Here is a 20,789-nt window from a genome sequence, read left to right as displayed (position 1 = left end):
TAAAGCTGGTTTGATACACTAAAGCCTAAGGTCTGAAGGTCTTCTCTACTTATCATTCCCCCACCGTCTCTTAATCCTTTTCTTCTGGACCGCCACTCCTTTACACCTATTTAATACGCATCAGCTAGTTCCCTAATTCACACCTTAAATGAGATTTCTAAGACAGCCAGAAGTAAATGATGTGAATAATATTGTTCTGAAACTGATTGAAAGTTCTTATTTTCAAAATTGATTACAGAAGCTGATGTATCCATAAGTAATCCTGAAAAGAAATGGATGCATTCGATTTTGGAGTGCACTGAGCTGACTCAACAACATTTAGGGGTTCTGTTTTTTTGTTGCTGTTGTTTTTTGTTTTTTGTTGTTTTCATTTTTAACAAAAGAAGTTTCATGGCCCTCATTAAGCCTGAAATCCGTATTATTTCATGAAGTCCTACAATTTAGATTTTAAAATATTCTGTACTAGAGACATAATAGGAAGCTGAAGTATCTTGCTATTTTCTCTTCAATTACAATTCCGCCTAAACCACAGGATTGCATATGCCTTCAAAAAACTGTTTGTAAGGGAGTAATCAGAGAAAATTTAGTAATGATACCAACTGCAATTAAAGACATGGAAATCTGGAAGAAAACCCAAGTATTTTGAAATTATCTACCTCAGAGTTAAAATTAAAAGTAATGGGAAAGCAACTCTGGTTTTGAGCGGATAATGACAGATTACGTAATTATGAACAAAACCAATTAGTTTGTCATTTGGCCCAGCCTCAGCTGAAAGCGTGAACAATGCGGCACCGCGCGGCTATAGGCCGCAGTGTCCATCTGCCAGCATGGCCCTGTGTGGGGAACACCCTGACAATGGGACATTAATTAATTAAAGGTAGGGAGTTAAATCTGCATGAGGTAAACATGCACTGAACCCCCTAAAGATGCTCTTTTCTGGAAGAAAACTACCTTGCTGCAGCTTAATCCTGAGGGGACTGCACTACTGCGAGGTTAGGCCGCTGTACTTCTGGAGGCCCCGGCGCCATCATGCGCTTTATCTTGTATATGCTAGCTTCAAACTTCTCACAACTACCTCTCATTTCTTAAAGTAGATATAATTTACCTAAGTATTTTGCTCACTAGAATGAAGAAAACTGTATTTCTGCAATACATCCAACACATAGAGACTACCTCTGGCATTGCCTGAGTCAATGAGTATCTGGTTAAAGGAGTTCTGTCACCATACTAGATGAAAAAAGTTGGGAGTACAAGAGCTGCTGAAATTACCCCAAAAACTTTTAGAATAACTCTCTTCTTTTGCTTAAAGGTATTTTTTGTTTATATAAAATGTAAATTGTTTGATGGGAATCTGAGTCCAACTACAAAAAGTGAAGAACGTATCCTCAGAAACTCATTTTATTCCAGAGTATAATGGGAAATACTCTGATTTGAAACTAATGTATACCATTAATCTTTCTGGCATAAAAGGTGAATTATTTTGTAGATAAAATATAAAAGATCAATTTTCAGCATGCTGTGCAGGTAATTAGGCATGCAACTTCTGTGTATGGAATAACCCACAACAATGAGAGCAGTGCCAGAAACCTATGTAATGTCTTGCAATTTCAATCTACACATTTAATAAAAATATTGAAATGTTTCAGCTTGAAGTGGGATCCTTGCAATTTCAGCTAGCACCTAATTTTCATTTTTAAATGGAATATGGTAACAGTCTGCTTTTTTGATTCTGAAATGAGCTAGCATGATGTTAAAATAAAAAAAAAAAAAAGAGGAAAAAAAAGATGCAGTTCTTTGAATGTAGTTACATCGGGAACTGTATCTACTATGCCACAGCTATAGACTGATGTAGTGGTGATCAGACAATCCAGGTGGTTATCTCAGCATGGCTGCCACCAGTGACTAAGCTCCAGCACCGTAAAACGGTCCATAAAGAAAGGTCTGTCGTTCTCTGTACTCAACATTTTGTACAGTTTTTCCTAAAGACTTTCAAAGCAACACCAAATGCAAAGCACACAACTGTAACTGAAATGTAGATGTTTCTAAGCTCATCCTTGGGAAACACAGATATTCAAGACTGGCAGCATTCTTTCCTTATTAATACAAAAGAAAAACACGTTAAGTACAGTTCCAAACAGTGTAACCACTGGAAAAGCAGCTCAGCAATACGGCCTTGCCTACTGCCTTTTTCGTGCCCTCGTCCTTGCCCTCTCCCGTCACACGTGTGATTTGACCATTAGCTAGTGCTAAGTTTCAAACCGAACGTGACCTTGTAATACAGAAGTGCTCCTTAACTGGCAGGTTAAATGTTGCTTGGTGCTCTGAAGGAAATCCAGACACTAATGGAAAAGTCTAACAAAGTGCTTTTCTGCATTTGGGTTCCAGTGCTGAATAAAATCCCAATTTCTTTTGCCCTGTAGCTGTGAGGGATGATGGATTAGTTTCTCTTTATCACATTTCTAAACTAATTGTTTCAGACTAGCAATGTCATTCAAAATGTACTGGCTCTGATCAAATTGTTCATACTCCGGACGTATGCACAAAAGTAGGAAACTGCATTAGGAAGCAATATTTAAGCATATACCCATTAGCCATATCCATTTCAAATGACAAATTATTCTTTTAATCACATCCCTAGAACTTTATATGCGATCGCTCAGAGCATTTTCTAACAGCTCTGTTGTGCCTTCTCAACAGTTGAAAGTATTTTAAATTGCTTCTTGCGTATAATAATTGAGGATAAAAAGATGACAGTTTAGCTTGTTGTTCAAATATAACACATCTGATTTATTCTGAATGTTAAATACTAGTGACATAAACTAAGGAAAATACACAAGTGTAAATTTTCAAAGAAATATTCTAATGCTATAGTGGTAGTAGTAATTAGTGGCAAACTTCTACATGTATGAGTTCAAATTTCTTTGGAAAAACTCATTTAGGAGAAGTTACTTGGGAAACCCTTGTGAAAAATAATTGCTTTCTGTACGCTTGTTAACAATGCAGTGATCAGCTCTGAGTGTGTGCTGGGATTGCAGCCTCTCCCTCCTGCCACATTCTTATCAATTATCCTATTTCTAAAGGAAAAAATAAAATATTTTAGTAGAGAAGATAAAAGTGATAGAAAAATCCAAAGAAACAACCTAGGGATAAAAACAATTTTGGAAGAGAAAAGGCATAAACCCATTTGTGCATATGCATTTTAACATGGAGTTAATAAAGAGTTCTGTAAAGAATCTGGAGTGGTACTTGGCTTGTCTAGTTTGCCCTTTCCCAGACTGGAAACATGCATCTGCTGCTACAGGTTTCTTAGACTGGTTATAGACTTTCACACTAGCTTAAAAGCACATAGCATACAGTAGCTGCACATGTTGCACAAATACATAAATAAGGATATACTAATTTTAGTCAATTTTACTTCAGCCTGGAACACAGGCATATCAACAGAAAAGGTGCATTAGCAAGACTGGATTAGATAAAGTGCAGAACACAGAGAAAGCGTCTCTCTGTAGCATTGGTTTGTTACTGGTGATGAGAATAAGGCTTTGACAGAGAGAAATCATTGTAAACTCCAGCTGTGAACATGTATTATTGTCTCTTGTATGGACAAATATAAGTGTCTCTCAGGTATCATTTGATTTCAAACTGTCAGCTGGAATTTGTGTTGCTGCTGATGACGACACCAGAAGGGCTATTGCAAAACATATATATTTTTAATAAAAACACCATATCTCCTTGGCAGATTGAGAACGGCTTGAGAACGCTGTGGAACAATTTTTAAGGCCACTGCTTTTACAATATTCAACTTGCTATTCTCCTTAGAATGCATTTTTGAGCAAAAACCTGATAATGTGCCTACTGCAAGGATGATTTATTGTTCATGCCCAGATGAGTGTCATCCACAATCTGCAACAAAAGCAAAAGTAGATGTGCAAAGACAGGCTGCTTTGCACCTACTGAAAACACACAGATGGGCAGGAGAAAAACTATTCTGGAGTTCTCTCAGCTTGGTGTTGCTTTGTTTTAAAGGTATGAAATGTTTACAAAGCCCGCAAAATTAATTCAATACACAGCTCCTTGAAAAAATCACACATTGTGATTCAAGAGTTGTGGAAAAGAAATAAATAGCCAAAGCCTCAAAATATTTCTGGCGTTTGAGATACTTTCCATGCTATGTTATTCATGAAGCATGGTCTTGCTGGAACTTGCAGGTCTCCAAATGGCAGTACAGAGACATGAGCAAAATTTGCAAGTCTAAATACTAATTTGCAACAGACATGACATTATTCACTGAATGATTTGTCATACCAAGCAGTGAGCAATAAATTGGGATCTATTTTTCAGTAATCTAATATTGTTTCAAACCAGCATGTCACAGCTTTAAAATAATAAGCTGTGAGCTAGATTGATCACTATCATTCAAATATGGCCTCATTTATCAATTAAGTCTTCATTTGTTGGAGCATGATATTAAGATGGAGAACATTTTTTCTTCTGCATTTATGTAGAAATATATTTGCCATATTGGAGGAAATAGGAATACACGTCACACACAGCTAATCATGAATACAAAGCAAGTGGAATTTCCTCCCAGAGCTGTAGGCAACAGCTTGTTGGCTCCACAACATTCTTGCCATTTACTTAAGTTCTTGTGGGTTATGTTCACATCTCATATTGTATCCACCAACACAGAACTTACTCCTCGCTCTTCAGGCAAGTCTGAATGCCTTGAAAAGTGTGAATAACCATCAGAAAAATCTTTACCTCTACCTTTATCATAATTTTCTCCGTGTATAAAGCAGCTCTGAAATCAACCCAGACAACATTGAGAACACTATGAAACACTGCTTTCTCCAAATAATAGAGAAAACCTCAAATTATTAACATCTTCTGAAATCCAAATTCACTGTTAAATTAGTAAAATGGACTGTATTAAACTAATAGAAAACATAATATTAAGATAATAGAAATCATAATGCCTGAAGACAAAACTACATAATAATCAAGACACGCACGGAGTAGCATTAGTAGGTAATACCCTAAAGGAACTTCCAGATTTGCTTTACTCGGGGCTTTGTCAGTCCTTAGATACTGATTTTGGAACAAAATCAATAGTAGAGAAAAATCATTTTTAGATCTCCATATGTCTAGCCTTTTCAGTTCTTGGCAGAATGGAAAAAATTAGCATTTCATGATTTTTTTTTTAAACCTGCTGCACGTTATTATACAAAATTTAATATTAGATATGTTGAGATGTTTGCTACATCAGCACTCCTTGAAAACCATCAAAGCCATGCCAGTCGCACGTTAGAAAGTCAAAACAGCTGTATACAGTTTAATGATTATAACAATTGAGAAAGACAGCAGTAGATCTACATAAATCAATTGTAGATGTCATATTACCTTTCAAATATGTGTGGGTCATAACTTGTGAAAAAAAATGTCTTTTAACAGGTTACCTCTGACAGAATTAAAATTATATACAGAAATATTGTCATGTATCTGCAGAACAATGACCAATGAGCACCTTAATTATCCAAAAATCGCTGTTCAATTAGAATACAACTTAACACAAAGATAAGAAAAAAATGCACTTAAATTATTAAAACTTTTTACTTCAGTTTTACTTAGAAATCCCAAACCAATAGCAATCATTGAGTCACACAGACATCTCCATTCAGTTAGAGCTATAACACAAAAACAAAAAAACACCATAAAGATAGGGAACATCTTCACAAAGTCAGTCATTCATTCCATCTCCCATTCAGTAAATCTCAAACAAGACTGCTAAAACAAGGAATGATAAAAAGGGAAAATGCATTAACTCTTAAGAAAATATTTGAGTGGTTTGTAATGCAGCTTACATTTAAGCACAGAACGAAAAAATGGATTGGTGCACTCAGCTGGAAGCATCGAACACCCTTTTCACTAACAGCAAGTTAAATGGAATTTCACTGTTGGTTGAAATGGTAGATGTCCATACCCTCATGGACAAAAGTATTGCCAATTGCATGAGTAATCTGCTCCCCATTGAAATGGATATTCTTATTACTTACATCAGTATTTGTAGCTAAGATAAGCCAAAAAGTATGCCAAACTGCAGAAGGGAAACAATTTCATTTTTCCATACTACAAACTGCTTTTTCTTCTGTGATGAACATTGGTTTATATTTTAACTGGAATATTGTATATAGAGGAATAATCACAATTTAATCAAATCTCTTCTCAAAAGCTTCTTAAACCTAAGTGCAAATCCCCAGCAAGCTAACAAGAGCTTAGAAATTGTGCAAAGCAGCAAAACATACAAGAACAATATTTTGGAGGCTAAAGGGAGAGAGAAAACAAGGTATTTGAGAAGGTTTTCAGAATTAGTATTGCATAGAATTTGTACACTTACTTGATAGCTCAGTGCAACAAATACAGAATCAAATAATAATAGTAATGATTGGCCTACAGATGTGGAAAGGGCTGAACAACCATCAGAACCCCAAATAGCTCAGGTCAACTCTCTCTAAACTATCCCAGGCAGATTATTAACTCATTCTTAAAAATAACAAACTCATTCTTAAAAATAACAAACTTCACTGGTTAATGCTCCAATTCACACACAAATCTGATGATTCTCAATTCTACTTGATAATTCACAGAGCTCTTTTTTGCACATGAATAACACCGTTAGTGTGGGGGTGTCAATCAAATCCCATCTGCTGACTGTGAAGGAAATCCTCACCTCTCCCACCTGTTGATTTAAACCTCAGCTCTGAGCAACGTGAGCATGTTTTACATTGCCTCCTCTTTTAACACCTCAAATGTTCATAGTGCAGAGCTGTAGTTAGTTATGCGGCCACCTCTATGCACAAATGCATGGCACGCGAGTGTGGGAATGGTTGGGGTGATTCAGGCTCTGGACTGCACATAGAAGCAAAATTTAATCATTCTAATTCTTACAGATAGAGATGAGAATGACCCATTTTCTCAGCAGCTAAAAGACAAAGCTGTTGTAAGGCTATAAAGATGATTTAAGAGTACATATCGGTTTGGAGAGAGAAAAATTCTGCAAGCTCAGACAGTTGTAAAATTGCCACTTTATGGCTGTGTCTGCTCTGCCAAATTTAAGAGGCCACAATACCTGTATTATTGTATTCACAGTGTTTAGCTTATATTACCAGGTCTTTGCAATCAAGTCTAATGTTTAATGTCACAGAACTTCAATAATGAGACTCTTTATCAATAAAAACCAAACCAAACAGCAACAAAAAACAAACAAGAATAGTTATTTCCAAATATTACAGGAGGCTCAATAATAATTAGTTGAAAACTGAAGACAGATAAATGATAAAACGTCCTTGCAACTTCTGGTTCCCAAAGAATCCATATAACTGGCTTTCTCTTCCCCTCGAGACGGCAACGTTTTAATTATATCAGCATCAGTGCATTACGCTACAAAATGCCTTAGTTTCAAGAAAACATGCATAGACTAGAATAACAACAGACAAGAACAGAATCTTTGCAACTGTCTGGCCATAGAGAAAACTAGATTCACTGAGGCTTGGCAATTGTGAAATTGGGTAGAATTTAACTCAAGAAAAGACTCAGTTAATTACTGGAAATATCATAAAGATCGGACATGTTAAATGCACAGTAATTGCCAGGGACAGAAAGGCAGTTCAAGATAAAAGTAAATTCTCCTGGGTGCTGCCTTCCCATTTCTTCTCCACTAGCTTTGGGTTTGTTTTCTTTCTCTTTGCATTTACTTCAGGAAAGCAGGTTTCGCTCTCGCTTTCCCTGATGGACCTCCCTGCCAGGCTTCTGCAGTGACACACAGACATTTCCCCATCCCGACAACCGGCCCCGGTGGAAGCAGAAAGCCACGGGTGCCCCTTACCTCCCGCACGAGGCGGCGTGCCACAGAGCAGCACAACTCCCTGCCCCTCTCGCACCGACACCGCGCTCCTCATCTTCGTCCGGGAGCTCTCAGGATCTGTTTTTGAAAAAAAGATGAGCTGGATGTTAGGAGACAGAAAGGCAAAGTGCACAGGGTTTCGTGTTCTCTAGCTCTTGGTATCGACTCTCCGGATGCCAAGAGGTTCAGCGATTTCAGCAGCGCACAGCAGAAGAAATGGCTGTTCTGCACAAGTGAGGATGACAGAATTGGGACTGAAGTGAAATAATTTAGAAGAACATAATGAACAGATCCTATGGGTAACTTTGTTCTTACGCTAGGCTTACGCCACCCTAATTATGCTAACTAAAAAGGAGTCATAAAAACGGGTCTTTAAGCCACTGTTTCTTCTGAAATGAAGGCTCTGATGAAAATAGCATCACAATCCTACTGAGCTCCTTAACCAATGTTAATGCTAATAATGCAGCTATAGGGAAGAAGGATGCATGTCTTTAAACAGAAAAAAAACTCAACCACCTCCCCACGGGCAGCATTATCAGGCTCATCCCGTGCAGCATGGCTAAGGTGAGCGCCTTGCTCCTCAGCATCCTGACCTGGCGCCCGGCCTGGTTTTGGGTCTCCTGGGATCATTTTAAGCTGTATAAGAGGGGAAACAATTGCTGCTGGCTATGCATAAATGCAAAATTGTAGAGCAGTGGGATTTGTTATAACTTTAAATTAACTTTCACTCTAAACTTACGACTCAAGATCTGAGAAAGTACGGCCTCGTTGTAACCCTGAATTAAGCTGGATATAACCATCAATACGCACTGACAGTGAGGTTCTACCCTAAGAGAGACTTTTCCCCGAATAATCTCATAATAAAGCCAAACAGAACACACTTCAAACACCACTAAGTCAGCTAGTAATCTAAAACAGTTTTGTCTATAACTTTATAAATGATATTAATACGTACAGATACTCAAAAACCTCGAGGTGTCCTTAAAATAAGTCTTTATAAGGCTTTATAACAAAGCATAACAGCACTGAATTGACCAGCAATAGCTATTTCACAAAACGTAATATTTTTTAATATTGAAAAGCAACAGCTGCTACAGCCAGCACACAGTGATTAGAATTTCAATGCTTCATTAAAAAAAATAATACATTTATTGCCACAATAAGATATTGTTCTGCTATTCTTTGTTACTGAACATAGGAGGGTTTCTTAAAAGGGCTGCTTTCAGCTTTCCAGCTGAATTTCTCTGCAAATGCATTTCAAGGACCAATGTCTTCTCTCACATAATAAGTTTGCATCCTTCAGCTGGACGTGTTTTGGAGTTTGTAAACAACCACAACTGAACTGATTTTTCTAACAGATCAAAATAGTCTGCGCCACAATTTGTTTCATGCCTGGTAAGCATCCTTCTCTTCCCTCCATCACAATATAAACACCATAGCCCTCCTGAACGATTCCACCGTGTCATGAAGTGGGGAACAAAAAGCACCCCCACTACCTATATCCCTGCTGGGCAGCGAAAGGATGGCTACAAAAGCCCATGCTGGGTCGTGGAGCACCAACCAGAACAGGCAAAGATTTCCAATGACACCTTCACTTGCAACCTTGTGACTTTTCCCTTCTCGGATTATAGACCTTTGTTTGCTGGCATACCCCAGAGCAGGAAAGACATGCTACTCCTTATTTGGACAAAAACAGCTATGCAATTTGGATTTTAAAACTCAGAAGTATATGTAATTAATGCATAAAATGAACAGACTGGATTTTACCCCCTTACACACAACCGCTACAAGTCGTAAATCTTATGTATTGCTTCTGTAATTAATATGAACTAGTTCATCACTGCTTTCTGAGCGTGTACGTTCTATTTATTGCAAATGCAGCTCTTTAGAAACACAGCTGTCTCTGTGTCCAACACACCATGGGACTAGGCTGGTGCAAGTGGGAAGGGAGCGACGTGGGGAACGCGTGCTCCGACGCGCACAGTGTGACCCCGCCAGCACCCTGCTGCGACCCAGTCTGATCTACTGCAGTTTTGGGCTGCAACAGGTATTCATCACTGATTGCAGGTGAAGACTGCTGTCATGGGGGAATATTTTTTTTGGGAAACATGAGGCAAGCAGAATCCATCAGAAAACAAAGAATATGAGCCCCATTACAATGAAAGAGTGATTTTTCGTTAATTAGCAGGAAGTTCTCAGTCGTACCTTGCAGAGCGCTTGAAGTACCAGACTAATCAGACAGCTGCAGAAATATCATCACTTAATTCATTTAGATACCTTTGTGATCACCAGCACTGGCTGCTGGCACTTCAAAAATAATTATAAATTACCATGGAAAATAGCACCAATATCATCTATTAGTATTATGCAACAAAGTCCAAGCCTCTGACCTTGGAAAGTGTTTCTTGCTAATATACAAGATTCTGGTCGGATTTTCAGGGGTCTCTGTAGCATAATTCAAAGTATTATAAAGGTCAAAGCCAGACTTTCTCTGTGGAACAGCAGGAGATATGTTTAAATAAAGCCAGTAGCCCCAAAGCAGTAACATGAGGGAATAGTGCTGTATCTTCTTACAAAACCAAATGCAATTGAATGAAATCAATGGCAAGGAATATTAAGTTCCCATAAAACTGATGGGGTAAACAAAATACTGTAAAATGTGGGAAAATAATGGAAATGATTTTCTTTTACAAATTGAATCGTTTCTCTGAAATGATGGGCTCATCCCACAAATGTCTTAATAGGTCAAACACAGCTGGAAACAAGGAATGAAGGTAAGAACAGGACAGAGGATGGCTTTGGGAAGTCTTCGGGACGTGGTGAGTCACAAAACAATGCAGTTTTCAGCATGTTTCTGTGCAGTGCTATGCAAGACGAGGAAAGGCCCAGAGTAGGCCCCTGCCTCCTCCTTTGGAAGCAGCGATGGCCGTGCCTTGTGTCACCTCTGGCCAAGGAGCTCCAGGCTGGAGAAGCACTGCAGGAGGCACTGATCGTCTAATACTTACTGACCAAAAAGCGGGGAGAAGGGGTGTTTGCTTTGCTTCGTCTCCCATCTGGCCTTGGTTCTCCTCTCTCTTCCCGTAACTTTCTATTGCACCCCAGCACAACACGGGATGGCAATAGCCCACTGTCCTGTGTCACTCAGTGTATGTCTGCATTTTATCTATTGATAGATGGATGTTCTTATTCGTCACTGTATTTGTACAAAGGTTTTATCTACTTTCTCAAGCTGGACACTGAAATTAAGTGTTTTAATTAGCTTCGCTTGCCTACATCTTTTTTAATTGTTCCTTGTGTTTGTTATGGCCCACTTTTATTTCCTTTCATCTGAAATGCTATAATTCCAGTAGGAAACAAGCAGCTTTATTACGTAACTTGGTCAGGTAAAATCTCTAATCTTAACACTGAAAATAGTTTGGTAAAAATGTTATAGAGTCAGTTTTTACAAGAAATAACATTCAACTTAAAACTAATCTAGAACACTGTAACTTGAAAAGTAGATGTTTTTATTCTAAATGTCAAAGTATAAAAAGGCAATAAAGTTTACAGTTTGCAACTGAATCATTTTGGATTCCTCAAACAGCATTGTCCTCTCTTCCCCTAATATCTGCATTTGCCTCATTGCTTTAAGTACATGAAGTTGCATCAACTGAAATACACATACCACTGTGATAAAATGGAACAACAACAAAAAAAAGTGTAGTTCAGGTTTATTGGAAAGACTTTTGTTCATTTCAGGCAGCATAATCAAATGTGTTCTTGCTCATACAAACAGCAAGGATATAGAACCTTGCTATCCCATCGGCTTCTCTCCAGTCAGGTTTCAAGCCTCAAGCACGATGCTAAGAAAGATTTCAGAAATATGGAGCAAAAGTATCACGTGTACCATTTATACTGCTACTACTCTGGAATAAGAAGTTCACTGATACCTGTCATAATTATAATAAAGGGGTATTTAGAATTAGGTATGGCAGAGCATACAGAACCTGAAGCATGTTGTAGAAGGTAAAATGTGTCCACCTGCTGTCAACAGGTTAGGAAGAAAAAAAAGTGATGTCCTGGAGATGAACAGGATTTCCACCAGGTTTCCAACTCCATGTCGCCCAGAAGCAACCAAACATCTAATCACATTTAGATCAATTGATATTTATTGTCAACACACGTTTATTAGCAATTCTACTATGTTTTGATAACTGCAGAAAAATGGTTCGTGCTCTACAAACAAAAGCGTCCCCTGACAGACAGAAGAAATATGTATTCCATTACTTTATTAGACTCATTGTTCAATGCAGCAGAACTTGTTAAATAGATTTTATATATAATTTTCTACTGGTATGATGTTCAAGTACCTCAAACGAGCCAGAGATCCAAATCTTAACTGTTTCCTTCAATATATAATTCTAAAGGATGAACTTTGTTCGATGTCAGCACATAATTAAGTACTAATTTACAACCAGGTCGCCTTGGTACAAGTCACATTATTTAAAAAGAAATGAAACACCAATCTCTCAGCTCTCGAGAGTAACAGCCTAAGCACATTGTAATAGCTATGCTGGTAGTGACAACTTCTGGAGAAAATAAGATAAATCTGTTTCTTTTTTGAAAGTGCTTTCCCACCACCTACATTGCTTACGCACACAGACATTCCCCGCTACTCTATATCCCAAACTTGGCTCTATCAAGGTATTTCCAGGATCATTTTATACCTCAAGACAGATACTAGCAACTCAATGTATACTTGACATAATTTTAAGCTCCTTAAAAATACTTCTGTCTGCTTAGGAAAGGAGAAAGGAGCTGGGATACGTGCTCGGTTAGCCAGAACACACTGCCTGCAGAGCTACTGCACAGGAACAAGTGCAATACATGTAGAGCTGCACAGGGGGAAAGCCAGTCCTTCTGCTGACTTCACTGGATCAGGCCTGTAAGAATAATGTGGGGAGGAGAGAAAGGGAACAAAAATTATCTCTATAATCATCAATTACTGTTGGGAGGTGGAAAAAAAAAAAAAGAAAAACATTAACAGCACAAAACTGAACACTGCTGAAAGCACACAGGAACTGTGTGCCTTGTCACTGGAGAAGAAATTTGCTGCCTACTGGAGAACTATCTCCATGGTTTCATTTTTGTCATGCTGGTATTACAGGGAAATCATGTAATTTCACAGCAACCTCTACAAAATCTCTTGATGCCATGACACATTGCTGAACTTTTATTTTATAGAACAATTATCTGTAGGAAGGTAACTATAAATTACATATACACGAAAATATTCTTGAAGCCCCATTTTAGTATGGGAGGAGCAGCTCCCCCATGACTGGCATACTTCCACGGCACAGGAGCAGACAGCACCTGAGCATCGCTCATTTGAATATGGGAGCTCAGTATCTCATATCAGCAAAAATAATGCTAATAAAATGCAGCAAACTTATCCACAGAGCCAGTGGGACAGGGACGAGGACCTGCAGGTTGTGTCTGTTGATTGCAACCAGCGTCTGACAGCAAGTCATGCACGCTGAGCAGGCTCTAACAGCAGCAACTCTCAGAAGCAAACTTATTTACAGAACACTCGCACTCCTCAGCTCCACTTAGCCACTTGGGGTACAGCAGAAAACATGCAACAGGAAATAAACACGGTTACACCAATTAGGTGAGAATCATAAAGCAAAGTCTCTGTTACATAAACACACATGAAAACCTAAAAACATAGGCACAGATACATCAGAGTGGATATGAAATTCCAGGGTACAAAAAGGCGGAAGAGACTGCAGAAATAAGGGAGAAAAAAGGGAAGGAAGGGAGATGAGATGGGTTTGTGGGCTGCATGGAACAGAAGGAAGAGATCAGAGATAGCAGAGAAAAGGAGCAGTAGGGAAACATCAATACATGTTGACTCAACTTCTATGCTATCTGATGAGCAGATTTCCTCCCTCCCCCCGTTTTTAAAGGCATTTTGCATTGGCAAAAATACACTGAAAAGAATGGGAAAAAGCAACACTGCAAGGAAAATGCATGTTTTGAAGGAAAAAGGATTCTCCAGTATTTCCAAAAATATACCTTCTCAAAATTCAAATTATCTGGGAATTATCCCTTTACTCAAATTTACTGAACAAAGCAACTCAAGCAATTTAAGAAATACCTCAGGAGGGAACAATGTTTGCTCAAGCAAATTATCTCACAGCCGAGTTCTCACATGAAACAATATTGTCCCCCCAAAGCCTTCCTAGAAGAAGCTCTATGAATATCCTGACAGTCTCTAAAGCACCTCTATCATTAACTGCTCATGGCCACGCAGCGGGTTTAGGTTTAGTGTTGAACTATCAGGCTATTCACATTGTTGATGAAGAATTACAGCCGTGCGCTACTCACATTGTAATAGCTAAACAGATGGCTAAATGCACTGCCAGATCTAGGTTTAATTACCTGAAGGTTTGTTTGTGTATGTAAGCAGCCGTATTTTGACTTTCCTCAAAATATAAATAAAAGACATCTTGTGACACTTTATTTTTTTCTTTTTAAGTACTGAGAACATGTTGATACAACATGAGTTTATTATTATTTTGGCACTGGCTTCACTCCTTTATCTTTCTAACGATTACAGCCCTCCTCAGAGAAATGGACATTCTCCAGTAACCAGTACTGAGCAGAGCTGGGTTGTCACCCCTATTACCAGGACATGGGTAACCAAAATCTGTCCTTTCCCCACCTCGCTTGGTGCAGAGCCCCTGGCAGAAAGCCACTAGGCTCTGATTAGAGCCATGTGGACTATAACAGATGTAATGATGACAAATAACAGATACGGCAGATGAGTAAGTGTCCTATCAACAGATGTCATACTACAGCTGTTGTTTCACACCTAAAAACGCACCAACTTGTCTGCGTAAAAACCTAATATTCACAGACCTTCAAAATATTTATAGTTCTCATCTCAAAACACGGCTAGTACCTGGCTTAAGCAAAACACTATGAAACGCATGAGCTGATACAGAGCTGCAGGAATACCGAGGATGCACACGGAAAGCTGCTAAGAGCACTTACCTCCCACACAGCTAATTAAAAGCACGTCCCCTGGAGGAAGCGTGGTGTCCTTATGGGACTGCTCCAGATTCACAGAGCAAACCTCCGGCCTTAGGAGTCTGTAGACAGCGTCTTTGAGGATCAGATTCTCCAAAGGTAAAAATCTCAACAGCTGTCCAACCCCGAGACACACGTTTCTTGCTGTGATTAAAATGCTGAAGTAGCTTCATCTGTTTGTTCCTGTCTCTCCAGCACCCGCTTCTCAGCTAGCAGGCACTTGCAAGGGAGCATGCACCTGAAGATGAACTACAACTCTCTATTTAGTCTTTTGCCAAATAAATAAAAAAAAAAAAGCAAACCTTAACCCATGACTTGCCCTGGCAACACTGCAACATCACCTATACCATTTTCTTTTCCTGAAGCTCTTGTATTTCACCTCTAGCTCCAGCTGCTGTTCTGTATTTTTAACTTGAGCCATTTGTTGAGGATCCCAAGAAGCTCATGGATGGTTACTCAGCTGTCACCAGACCTGGATTCTATTCTCCTTGAGAGAAACATGGGTCTGTGCACCTTCCAAATCCGTGTGGTCTGCCTGGAAAGCTGACAAGGACGATGACATTTCAGTCCTGCCCAGCAGGCTTCCTCAAGGGCAAAGAGTGCTGCCCAACAGAAAAAGCAACCTGAAGTTAATGTTTCTTTGGCAGCCTCAGTTTCCACCAAATGTGAAGGTGAACACCTGTCAGGCTGTCCAAACCCAGCTGTAATCATCATGAGAGGGAGACTAAACCCATGTCACCATTCCAGTCTGAGTGAAACCAAACAGCCCAGCCAGGCACTCGGACTCTTTCTAAGACATAACTGATTATAACTTTAGCTGAGACCCCAACTCAGGGGAGGGGAAGACATGGGAAGGGATTTTCCCTTCTATACCTACGGTACGGTAGGAGGGACACGCTGCAGGTACCTGAACCCTCAGCTCCTCTGAGAGGCTCCAGGGAGCAGAACGTGATGGAGGTGCTGCTTATAGGCAGCAAAAACAAAGACCAGGAGTCAACCCTACCTGAACAGCCCAAACCATCTCAAGGTGATCTGGTCTCATTTTGGAGCCACTCAGAACAGCGAGTTAATTATTTGTAACAGTCTCCAGCTATTAGAGCAGCCAATTTCTTATCTTATCTAGAAACCTCTCCCTTCCTCAAGTGCTGCTGAGCGCATTTAATTAGTTTTCGAGAGCCTGAATGTTCACTGGAAGATGTCAAACTATTTTGCACCTAAGGCATGCTGCAGTGGGGACTGAATACATGGCAGCTCGTGCTGGGCAGTGACTCCACGTTCCTGGTGGGCCATTTAGGAGAGCCCGATGAGCAGACAGCCTTGCAGTTGCTTTAACACACACAGCGAGACTTATTTACAGGTGCTGCAACAGCGCTACTTAGCTCAGCTGAAATATGTTTTCGCTGTAAGCAACTTTCTTACACTTGTACCCTCCCATCAACAGAGTCACAGCACTCAATAAAAGAAATCATTTAGACCAGAGTGAGCACATACCACGGGAGCAACCAAACGGCACCTGGCAAGGCAGCACGGGCTTTGCAATAGCTGATGGCTGCATGCTGCCTGCCTGCCTTGCGAGTGGCTGCACAAGGGTGTCCGATGTCATTTTGGTTGTAGGACCACATCCAAAGGCCTAAGGTTGGTGCCAGATAAACTGGAGGAGTGATAATTAAAACTCTGCACAGATCAGCAGCAGTAGTGAGTTATCTACCTGCTTGATAATGGCTTAATATTGAGTTAAGTTGTATCACAATATCCAGGAGATCAAACAGATCTTCTAACAGTTCCCGCTGCTCCTTCCTCTTCAAAGGACAGCAATATCCTATAGCACAGGTTATTCTCTCAAATCTAAGTGCTGTAAGCACTGCCTTTTATCCTAACACAGAGCTGCTTGGTTCCTACCTTCTACACAAATACCTGCTAGCCAGCCTGCATGGAACCGAAGACAAGATCTGCTGACTGCTATTAAAGCCAAAATTTCATTTGCTTTGTCACACATCTACTTCTGCATCTCATATCCCCCACAAAACCCGAATGGACTTTTTGGTGTGTGCACCAGGGCATTAGTCAGGTTACAAAACCTCTGTCAGTATTTATTATATCTGGGTCAGAGAAATGGTTGAGATATATTTAAAATCAAGCAGTTTAATCCCCATGTGGGTAACAAATCCCATGTTTTGACTCACGAGAGCATGAACAATGATTATTAAGTAATTAAAGAGGTAAACAGACAATAAAATGACATTTGGTCTTGCTCAAAATGAACTGGTATTTGATACTCCACTGTCCAGAGGAAGAACAGGAGAACCTTGCGAGCATGACTTAGAATAAATTAAATTCATTACACAAAGCAATGTTTTGTGAGAAGAGTTCACTCTAACTTCATTGACTTTGACACCTTATATAGTGACAAATGCAATTCAGGGTCTAAGGCAGGCAAGTACCATGCTGTGCTCAAGTGTCGTGATTTCAATCAAACCCACTTGCAATGCACAGCAGTGCCTCTCCAGCTTCTAGAGCTACAGCTCCTTCTCACTGACACTGGGATGTGAAAAGAAATGGATTTTACCCCTGGAATGGGAGTTCAGAACAGCGTTTGGGTCCCACAGTTCAGACACAGAGCTCAGAACTGGAATCTGCAGATAAATTTATCAATAATGAAAGATTTACTGTGAGGAATAAAGGTTTCTAAAAAGAAACAAGATAGTAATTCCAGTGAATCCCCAGCGGAAAAACTAGAAGTAAAACAAAAAAAAAACAGGATGGCTAAGACATAACTGACTTAAAGAGAGGTTACAGTTTCTTTTAACTAGAAGTGAACAAAGGTATTATACAGAAGGTTGAAAGGGTAAATAAACTAATAGCACATGCTATTAAGAGGTGAAGTTCTGAAATACCAGAACTAAGGAGGAAGGTGGCAGATTGCTAACCAAAGCAGCTAAGCATTCAAAAAATCTTCTGGAAATAACATTAAATACAGACAGGAAATTTAGAAATATTTAAGAAATGAGATCTTCAAAAACAGCTGAATACTTTGCTCCCATTTTCAAAGAGAAGAAAAGCCAAGCAGTGTGAACAACTGATAAGGAAGTGAAAAGCTCCACCGTTAACATCAAATATTAATAATCTGAAGCACTGCATCATACACATCTCTGGTACTCAGGGAGTGAGAAAGGAAGCCTCCTGGCAAATCATGAATAAGAGTTCAGAGAAGAGAACAGATGAGAAGCAGCAGCACTGTAGAACCAGTTTCTAAGATAAGAAACTCAAGAAATTACTGACACATTTGACTGTTTAACTTCACTACTGGACAAAATATTAGAACAAAGTAGAAGTAATTAATATAAAAACACTAGGAAAATACAGATCATTAGATGTGATGTTACAAGGATGCAACACGCAAGGTTGCCATCTGACATGGTGGAGCTTAGAGTAGATGTCCACAGACCCAGTTTCAACCCATCATCTACAAATGTTTTTTCTCCAACAGCTCTGCAATCCCAATGCAGCAGGAATCCAGCACGCTGCTGTACAACACCCTCGTCTGGAGTAGCTGTGGATGAATGCAGGGAAGCATCAGGAAGCTACGTGGCTTCAAATACTAAGCGTACCAGGTTGTTCCAAGCTCTGGTACAAAGGAGGTGCTCCCAAGGCCTGCAAAGTACTAACATAACTCAAAAACTAATACGAAGATGACAAATCACTGATTTAACTGATGTTACTTCCATACAACACTAACATTTAAATATTGTTTAGCTGTTTTTGGTATAAGGCAATTTTGACTTGCTTATTACCATGGCAAGTGGTATCAGAAAAAAAAGTATCTGTACAATCTTTTAGTAAAAAGCTATAAAAAATAAACGTGCTAAGGAAACAAGCGAAGGCATTTGAAATTCAAGTGGTAAAGAGGCCTTCTGCCCAACTGGTGAGTTCATCTTTCAACTTTACTTCATCCCCTAAAACCTAGTGCAAACAGATCGTTCTTCTTTGCTCTTCTCACAGCAACAACAAGTGAAAAAAAGAAAATGCAGGGATCATTTGAGCACGTTAACCTCCTCGGAAGAGAAGGGAATGAGATGAACCTTTAGAGAATTGCATTCCATCTGCCTCTGTAGTAATGGCATTACACTTGAATGAAAGCAAAATTATGTGGAAGACTCTTAGTTTACTGAGGGGTCAAAAAGATGACAGCTGTGGCAGGCTGCAGTAAACCTTTAATATGCCATGATGTACCGATGTGCACATCCTTCAGTGGATGAATAAATGTGGCTGAACAAGGGATTACACCTGAGCAAGCAACTGCATAGATTAATACATTCAGTACCAGACTATTCGACAACAGAAGCTGGGGAAGCAGAGAAAAAGCTGCCCACAAATACTTCTCTGTTCTTCTGTGATTCTGTTTATGAAAATAAATACAATCCCAGTGCTATGGAATCAAATTTAATAGATTGAAACATATACATACGGAGAAACCCCCCAAAACACAGTGGGGCCTCAAATCTTTTTGCTGGTATCTGAGCCGAGTCTTAAGTGACAGATGCTCGACGTGCAGATTGATCTCCGGTGTAAGCCAAATTGCTCTGTGTAGGGTGGTGTAATCCTCAGAAGTATATTGTTAACTACAATTTAATAAAAAGCTGAGGGCTGAAAAAATACAGTTTCATAAAAAAGAATGAAGATCTCTCACTGCACAGGGCTGAGAGAGGTAATAAGAAGAAAATAAAAAACAGGTAATGCTTCTCTTCTCATAAGTATGGAGAATTTCCCTGGCTATAAAGTCACACTCCCCACAACTCACTCTGTGTAAATTATGTAAATATATTATCGATAGGAGATAAAGACACAAGCAATGCAGTGTAATAGGGATAGTTCTGCAAGTTCCATCACTTCGGTATTAAAACATCTCCTTTACTTAGCCAGTAGCTGTACTGACAATAAACCTCGGGAGGCAAACTGGGTAGGTTGGCAGCAAATCAGAGCCCTCAACAACTGTGCTTCAAGTCAGGAGATCCCGAGCAAAGACATTTACAAGGTATTCTCAATCCCTCTTAATCCTGACATTTCATGTGTTTCAACCACAGGTTGCTTGAGGTTAAAATGTAATGTATATTTATATATTCATTTAGTGTTGGTGGAATTTGGTAGATTGTGCATATAAGTAAGACAGCTGCACTCATTACACAGAGTTTTAGCAACACTTTTTTTCCTCTATGTGAGATCTTGTTGCTGTAAAACGTGTGCAGGACACTTAAATATTTTTTTTTGGAGTATTAATTTCAGTTTGAGGAAACTCCAATCCAACTGTTTGGTTAGTCAAAAAAAGGGTGAATCAAGTATGACAGAGGTAACAGAGATGTGTTTATAGACTGAAACATTTTTAGTGCTTGATTTTCTGTGGTTTTACAACTTAGTTGAAAGATTGAAGCATTAAATTCCTCCTGAACATTCCTATCAACTTCAATGGGCTTTATACCGTGCCCTTAATATGGTATTAATGCAATTTAGATGTTTTTACACATTATCTTAATATTATCTGTAGTGTGCTACATGAGCTTACAAGACTCCATTAGGATAATTCTGACAAACAAAACAAGGGATGAAATGTTTTCCCTAGTGATGATTCTTTGATTTTCAGTGCATGTAAGCTGTTTTCCAAAGAAGCCATAATGCAGACTTAAAAATAGTCCCAAAGTACAAAAAATCTAGGGAAAGTCACCATTATCAATTGGAGAAAAAAATTATCTGCCAAAATTAAAATGGGAACATTTTTTACTTTCCCTGGGGGCAAATAATGCCCAAGTCACTAGTCTCTTGT

General features: G+C 39.2%; 1 protein-coding gene across 3 annotated transcripts in view; it reads right to left on the bottom strand.

Annotated features, from left to right (window-relative positions):
* CNTN3 (contactin 3) overlaps positions 1-20,789 on the bottom strand; it is a 99,681-nt gene that overhangs the window by 41,359 nt on the left and 37,533 nt on the right. For all 3 annotated transcript variants that reach the window (XM_072044302.1, XM_072044301.1, XM_013107509.5), the window contains exon 3: positions 7,883-7,978. In XM_072044302.1, the coding sequence (XP_071900403.1) occupies positions 7,883-7,978 (96 nt within the window). The remainder of the gene's footprint in view (positions 1-7,882; positions 7,979-20,789) is intronic.

This window comes from Anas platyrhynchos, chromosome 13 (genome assembly GCF_047663525.1).
Source record: "Anas platyrhynchos isolate ZD024472 breed Pekin duck chromosome 13, IASCAAS_PekinDuck_T2T, whole genome shotgun sequence".
NCBI lineage: Eukaryota > Metazoa > Chordata > Aves > Anseriformes > Anatidae > Anas > Anas platyrhynchos.
Note: the sequence above shows the minus strand (reverse complement) of the source record. Positions and strands in the feature narration are given on the sequence as shown.